General features: G+C 52.2%; 1 protein-coding gene across 1 annotated transcript; it reads left to right on the forward strand.

The window, feature by feature from the left end:
• Positions 1-107: 107 nt before the first annotated feature.
• TRIB1 (tribbles pseudokinase 1) lies at positions 108-5,661 on the forward strand. The gene is made up of 3 exons (XM_014965653.1): positions 108-580; positions 1,085-1,377; positions 3,402-5,661. The coding sequence occupies exons 1-3, from the start codon at positions 260-262 to the stop codon at positions 3,868-3,870; spliced, it is 1,083 nt and encodes a 360-aa protein (XP_014821139.1). The 5' UTR covers positions 108-259; the 3' UTR covers positions 3,871-5,661.
• Positions 5,662-7,636: the final 1,975 nt, after the last annotated feature.

Raw genomic sequence — 7,636 nt, forward strand, 5'->3', positions numbered from 1 at the left:
GGGTCGGGGGGGGGGGGGGGAGGGGGCTGGTTTTTTTTTTTTTTTTTTTTTTTTCCCCCCCCCTTTTTTTTTTTTTTTTTTTTTTTTTAAAACCCTCCAACTATACTTTAGGCAGCAGATAGATGGTGGACACCTCCCCGGGAGAAGGTGCCGGCGGGGAGGAGGAGGAGAAGAAGAAAGAAAGAAGAAGAAGGAGAAAAAGAGAAGGGATGCCCCAAAACCTCCCCGCCCGCCTCTAGCTCCGCGCCCGCTCCCCTCCATGAGCCGCCCCGCGTCCCTCCTGCCGGCCGCCCGCTGCCGCAGCAGCGCTCCGGCCAAGCGCCTCCAACCTCTCCTCCACGACGGGGGTCCTCCAGAAGAAGGGCCCCCCTCCGCCCCGAAAGCCCCCCGCCTGGCCGACTGCGGACCCCCCGATTGTCTCAGCGCTCCCGGGTCGCCTTGTCCCCCGGCATCTCCCGCTGGAGCCGGGGGAGCGGCGGGTCCCAGCCTCATCGCTTCTTACCTGCTGCTGCCGCTGGCCGAGAGGGAGCAGGTGTCCCGGGCGCTGAGCGTCAGCTCCGGGAGGGAACTGCGCTGTAAGGTGAGCGGAAGCTCCGCGGGTGCGGATGGGGAGGGAGGGAGAAAAGGAGGGAGAACCTTTAGTGTGTGTCTGGTGGGTGAGCGGGGGGGTCCTCCCGGCTGTTTCCCACCGCCCCGACCCCGGGGAAGAACCTTGCGAAAATACACACCACCCCCCCTCCCAAAAAAAAAACATCCTCCCGCTTCCAAACACCCGGCCGGTGGGGTTTTTCCTGGGCGCTGGAAGCCAGCTGTAACTCGGGGGTACCGTCCCCCAAAGGAGATGGGGCTTTGTTTTATTTATTTTTATTTATTTTTATTTATTTTTATTATTTTTTTTTTGCCCTCGCTCCTCTCACTACGAAACCACCAGGAAGGGTCTCAATCCCGGCTCGGAGCGGCGCTCCCGCCGAGCCCTGGCTCCCCTCCAGCTCCCTCGTCATTGTTTGGGGAGAGTTGCTACGTGAGCGGCTGCTTTTCAACGCCCTTGAGAATGAATTTTTTGGGGTTAATTTCCTCTTTACAGGTGTTCCCCCTCAAACACTACCAGGACAAGATCCGGCCTTACATTCAGCTGCCGTCGCACAGAAACATCACCGGGGTCGTCGAAGTCATCCTCGGGGACACCAAGGCCTATGTGTTCTTTGAAAAGGACTTTGGGGACATGCACTCCTACGTGAGGAGCTGCAAGAGGCTGAAGGAAGAGGAGGCTGCCCGGCTGTTCAAGCAGATCGTCTCGGCTGTAGCTCACTGCCACCAGTCGGCCATCGTACTTGGTGACCTCAAGCTCAGGAAATTTGTCTTCTCTAATGAAGAAAGGTAAGCGGTTGTCACCAGCCAGCCCTGGGGTGAGTGGGGAGGGAGGAGTGCCACATCCAGGGACGCAAAAAAGCGTCCCAGGGAGTGGAAACAGCCGTGTCAGCCGGGCATCACCTGCGAGCGATCCCAGTAGGTCCCCATCACGGGTGTGCAGGAGGTCACGGATCTGACCGGTGCGCGCTCACTCTTCGTTAGAGCTCGCCTGATGAAAGGGAGGAAGCTCTCCGGGAGCTTCCTCTCATTCAGCAGAAGTTGAGTGAAACCCGCTGGTAGACAAAGGGACTATAGTTCGGATGCTCGTTAGCGCCAGAAGATGTCATGTGTGCCACTCAGTCAGCGTGAAATGAATAAAAGGCAGGGGGAAGTGGGGGGAGAGGCTGAGGCGCTGGGACGGGGAAGGGGACCGACCCAGCTGGGGGAGCAGGAGGTACGAGGAGATGGAGCTCTGGTCCCTCCTGGCACCCGGGAATGCTGCCCCGTGGCCGAACCGTGGCACTCGGGAAGGGTCTCCTCAATGAAATGCCCTGCTGATTAGGGTTATGCTGCTAACGAAAGACCGGCCGTGTCCTTTGAGACTTTTATCCCTCCTCCACAACCCGTGGAGGTGTCTTCTGTGCCCCTGGATGTGGGCACGCACCGGGGGGAAGGTGGGACACCGTTCAATACTGCCTTGGGAACCCTGCACTGAGGAAAAGCACTTTGGTAAAACTTAGCCTAAAGCCTCGGTTTATAAACCGAGGAGATACAGAATCTAGTTGTTAAATTTAGATTAGGGAAATAATTCAGTTTTTCCCTGGAGTGCTTGCTGCTCTCACAGTGCCTCACCACACGTGGCAGAGCCAGAAATACATTTTTAATCAGCAAAACGGACTCTGACTAGCTGCTTATCCCGTGGAAAGCTAAAAAAAAAACCAAAAAACAACCATAAGTAAAAGCTGTAATGGAGTTGTTTTTAATCTGATGAAACTGGAGATGATATTACTGAAGCAGAAGGAAACACATTTTCTGGGCTAACGCTTCTTCAGGATATCATTTATAAAGGTGATAAGAGAATTAACCAGCACGGCCCCTCTCGAGCAGACACGGCCGTGTGTTGACACGCAAAGCAAGTAATTCCTTTGAAGGAAACTATTGCAGCTTTTCCCGCCCCTGAGCAGATGAAACATTTGTCGAAATGTGACATTGCGCACGGTCGGGCGGGTTTGGAAACAGCGCGTTGCACTTCTTGCCCGTGTCATGTGCATCCCCATTTGGCAAGAAGAGGGTTAAGCAACGGCGGGCGGGCTCGGGCTCCCCCGGCACAGGTGCAGTTTCAGGGCTCCCGCAGCCAATCCCGGCCCCACGGTTGGCGTTGAGTCATATTTTCCGTTTGCAGAACCAATGGGTATTTGGGGAGGTCAGGCTGAGGACAGGCTGCAGCCAACGCACAGCGACACCCGCCCGCCCGCAGCCCTTCCTCACCCCGGCCAGTCTCCCCTGAACCCCCCCACCCCACCCCCCAAAAAATGAATTGTCGGGGTGAGCCCATCTCCGCCTGGGAGGGGGTGGGCGTGGGGGTGCCCTCCAGAGAGGCAAAAAGAATAGGGATTAAAAAATCACACAGGAAATTGGGGAGAGCTGGTGATTCCCACGAGCGTGGCGGGGGGGGCTGGGCTTTGCCGTTCACAAAACCAGGCAGCTGGAGGCTGTTTGCTCAGAGCCCAACCCCAGGTAGCCCATTAACCCCCTGTAGTTGCCATGCAGCCTGTGGAGACAGGAGGTGACTTGCTGGGTGCTTCTCCAGAGCCCTCTGTGTTGTCCAAATCCCCGGTACACAAAATACACAGGTGTCCCTGAGCGCCCATTACACGTGTCCAGGGGTGCAGGCAGCTTCTCTGCTGCAAATTAAAAAGTGTTTGCTCTCCTTTTTTTCACGCCAACGTGAGAGGGGGAGTGGGGATTGCGGTGGCGGGGGGCTCGCCGTGCTCGCTCGTGCCTGGGTGTCACTGTTTCTGACCCCTGCCTTCTTCTCCTGCCCTCCCCAGGACTCAGCTGCGGCTGGAGAGCCTGGAGGACACACACATCATCAAAGGCGAAGACGACGCGCTCTCGGACAAGCACGGCTGCCCGGCCTACGTCAGCCCCGAGATCCTCAACACCACGGGGACTTACTCTGGAAAATCGGCCGACGTGTGGAGTTTGGGAGTGATGCTCTATACCTTGCTGGTGGGACGCTACCCCTTCCATGACTCGGACCCTAGCACTCTGTTTTCCAAAATCCGGCGTGGACAGTTCTGTATCCCTGACCACGTCTCCCCCAAAGCCCGATGCCTCATTCGCAGCCTCCTGCGGCGGGAGCCCTCTGAAAGACTCACTGCTCCGGAGATCTTGCTTCACCCTTGGTTCGAGGCGGTCTTGGAGCCTGGATATACAGACCAGGAGACGGGAACGTCGGATCAAATCGTTCCAGAATACCACGGAGACAGTGACGATATTAGTTCCTTCTTCTGCTAACCCCGAAGCCTCAAGAACCTCATCAGTTCTCACCTCCGGCATCTTCGTAGGGTTTCATTTGTTCCACGTTTTGCAAACTCAACAGCATCTTAAAGTGCCAGTATGGTCAGAAAAGTGACCTTGTTTGAAATAAACGCCAACCCGTAGATCCCCGCTCCCCGAGTGTACTCAGAGCTTCATCCTCTTACTCTGCTGGTTGGTCCGTCCCAATGGCCCTGGAGGACCCGTGCAGCTTTGTGAGACCCACCTGGCTTTTCTCCTGCCTCCCACATCCTCCACCGGTGTAACTGGCCGCATCTCGGCTCCAGAGCCTTAGGGCTGATGAGGTGTGAGACAGAAGGGCAGCCCCCTCTGCTTTCCTGAGGTGGCTACGGGGGTGCAGAACCTTGGCCACAATGCTTTGGAAGTGGGGAGCACGAGGCGAACCTCTGACTGAGTGAAACCTGACAGAAATGGGTCAAAAGGGGACGACTCGGCGTGCCGCACCGGCCAGCTTGCAAAGTAGCTTTCTGACTGTGAGCGCACTTTAACGAGGGAAGGAGGTCTTCAGCCGCCCGCTCGCTGCTGCTCCTCCAGCTGGCCTTGCTTTCAGAGCCACGGAGCTCCCAGGTCCACCTGTAGGACAAATCACTGCTGTGGCTCTTTCCGAAGCTGAAGCTGGTGGATCTCCCAGCCGGATCCCCTCCGATTCCATTCGCTGACCGGGAAAGCATTTTAAATAGACTTAAGCCTGGCGTTACCATGGTGTAGCCTCTATAACTTAATGCCCTCTGCGAGCTTGTCAAGTAGCAGGTCTCGTTAGCTCCGAGTGCCAAAACGTATCCGTTTACCAAACCGTAACACTATCGGCTGGGGCGCCTTCTCTTGGGAAACGATAAGGGGTATCTTGTACAGTACATGTAAACACGGTCGTGTTTTCCTACAGCCTCAACTCTTTAAAACATCACATCCCCTCTCCTTTCCCCCCTTTCCATCCCCCAAAAAGTTAGTCTTAAGAGTAAAATCTCCATACGCCCTTAGTTGATTATTCAGGTATGTTGTTTGCCTCTGGCTACGTATTTTTTTTCCCCCCCCTTAATTTCTTTTTTTTTTTTTTTGCATGATTATTCATAGTCTGTCCAACGTGTGTGGATAATGAATATATCTAAATCATTAGCTTCCTGGGTTGGGGATAAGTAAAGCTTAGTCCTGCCAAAAATCTCTGCTTCGTTTCACACTTGTGTCCAGTGGCTTATGCAAAGAGATGCCCGTTCGCCTTGGGCGAGAGCACGGCTTCCGAGGTGGCCGTGAGGTGGGTAAAGCGTGTCCCTGACGTGGCACAGCTCGAGTGAAGTCATTTTAAGGGTTAACCCCCCGGCAAGCTGCAGTCCCACCACCCCTTGCGAGAATACCATGTATACCTCATGGACTGCGTACTTTGTACATAACCTTACTGTTTGGGGTTTTGTTTTCTCGTTCTGTTGTATTTTGTTTGTCCTAATAAGAGGTGTCGAAGAGCAATTTAATGTGAATTATTGTTGGCAATACTAACTTGATAGAATCATGAGCATCAAGAGCAGGGCGCTACAGCTCTCCGTTGCACTAAACCTCTCATGATTGCTTGACATTTGTATCTGTGATACAGTTTAACCCTTCTATGAAAAACAGTACGTTTGTATATATTGGTGGAAAACTCTGCCAGAAAAAGCTAAAAACACTATGTCCCACTTGTAAATATGTATATGTATGTGGAAACCTGGATGATAAAGTCTGACTTGTAGAAAGTTTTAATAAACTTGGTTTCATAATGTTTGTCCCCGTTTCTTGCGGTGTCTCAAGGGGAACAGGGCATGTGTATGTTTGGCTTCATCTGAGAAAATGGGGGTTGGCCTTGAGGAGGATCTGGTCACCTACGGTCCCCTACGTGCCTCATCGTGCCTGAGCCACCAGGGTCTGCACCCCAGCTCTGCCCAGGGAATCCCCATGGAGACGAGTGGGGATGCGGGATGGCTCCTGCCTCTGTGGGGGTGGAAAGGGCCATATGAACTGAGGTGTCCTGTTCTTCTGATAAACCAGGGGGAGGGGAGTTACAGCTCTGCCTCTGAACTTCAGAAACCCTATTGCCTTTCAGCATGTGCATCCATTCCCATCTGTGCCCCGTGAGCAGAAGACGTGGTGGCACTGCAAGGCTGTCACCTGTCCCCCTGCGCCGCCGTGCACGGCGATGCCAGGCTCAGGGCAGTGGAAAATCACATCTCGGGTGTCTAAAAGTGAGCAACCAGTGGTCGAGAGCATTGGCTTTAGCAGAGAGCTGGGGCCAGTGGGCAGGGGCTTGACCCCGCTGCCGGGAGGCAGCTCAGAGCCCACCCCGTGCTGCTGTCAGAAACAAGATTATTAGAGCTGCTTTTCTTTGTGGTGAGAAGAGGGGAGTATAAATAGCAGCAGTATCAAGGTTAGAGAATGTGCTTCCCTGAAAGAGATCGAGCCACCCTTGTAATCCACCCGGAGCGGTGAGATCATCGCTCACAAGTAGAGAGGAGGAGGAAGAGAGTCTTGATTTTTATTTATACTTTGCCTCATGTTTAACTTTGTCCTTTTAGCTTGAAATCTGTTCACCGGAGCAACTCCTTCCAGGCAGCTCTTTGAGGAGGGGCAACTTCTAAATCGGCTCTGCTTTTAGAAGGGGAGTGGAAAGGGAAAAGGAGGGAACAGGAACCTGGTCAATGACAAAGCAAAGTGCACAGACTTTAATTAGGCACCTTGACTCCCACTCTGAGAAACCAGCAATCTGTGCAGTAAGCATATTTTCTTAGCACTTGCTGAGCGAATGTCAGACACCAAAATATCTCAAGTTACTTTACTGATGTTATTCTTGCAAGACTTGTAAAAATACATGCGCCACATAGCCTGGCTGATTAAATTAGCCCCTGCCCTACCATGCTTTCATGCTTGGACAGAAGCCCACATGCACCCTTTTAAAACAACGGCAGGAGGTTCGTGTTTTGATGAAACCTTGAAAACTTTCAAAACACCTTTTTCTTTTTCCCCTGCAATTAAGTCACCCTTAGTAGGTGAACGTGTAGGTCACCCCATGACTGTATTTCTCATGAGCTACACTCTAGAGCAATTAAAATAAACGCCAAATTGTAGTAACATCTGCAAGCAGCCTCCGTGTTGCTTTAGGGATTATAATGCAACATCCGTTTGTACAGCAGAATAAATTGCTATTGCTTCGTAACCCCATCGTTTGTATTATTGTATACAAAGTTTCAGAGCATGTTGAAAGAACCAGCGTATTAAGTGATTAAACTTTGATGGTGGGTGTGAGAACTTTGATTTATGCAATGCATACATTTCTTTTTGAGAGAGTCATAATTTGTCTATTTTTAAATGGACCTTTTGGATGAGGACTGTCTGAATCTCTTGTGTTTTTCTCAGAGCTGGTCACCGTCTTCATCTTGAAGTTGCAAGATATTGGTGGCCTCTCTGAAAAGGGCTGGGACCTTCCAGTCCTCCTCCATTTGCTGCTGAAAACACGAAAGAAGTCAAGTTTTTTCACAGCATTCTGGGCTCCATCCTAAACCGGCATCAAACTGCCTCCCAGTCAGGACAGCTCTTATATCCTGAATATGTATTTTTATCAGCTCTTGATACTTTGGCTGCATTTTAGGCATCAGTTCAATAATTTTCTTTTTAAGTAGCACAGCAGAATTTATAAATCAGCTTCCTCTTCAAGTGCCAGGTAAAACAGCCAGCTCAGCAAGCTCAGGTTTAAGGTCAACATCTC

Source organism: Calidris pugnax, unplaced genomic scaffold, assembly GCF_001431845.1.
Source record: "Calidris pugnax isolate Ruff unplaced genomic scaffold, ASM143184v1 scaffold41, whole genome shotgun sequence".
Taxonomy (NCBI): Eukaryota; Metazoa; Chordata; class Aves; order Charadriiformes; family Scolopacidae; genus Calidris; species Calidris pugnax.

Excerpts from the sequence above, each read along its gene's own strand:
- TRIB1 (XM_014965653.1), top strand. The coding sequence starts at position 260 with ATGAGCCGCCCCGCGTCCCTCCTGCCGGCCGCCCGCTGCCGCAGCAGC. Across the intron at positions 581-1,084 it reads GGAGGGAACTGCGCTGTAAG|GTGTTCCCCCTCAAACACTA; the intron begins GTGAGCGGAAGC and ends TCCTCTTTACAG. Across the intron at positions 1,378-3,401 it reads GTCTTCTCTAATGAAGAAAG|GACTCAGCTGCGGCTGGAGA; the intron begins GTAAGCGGTTGT and ends TGCCCTCCCCAG.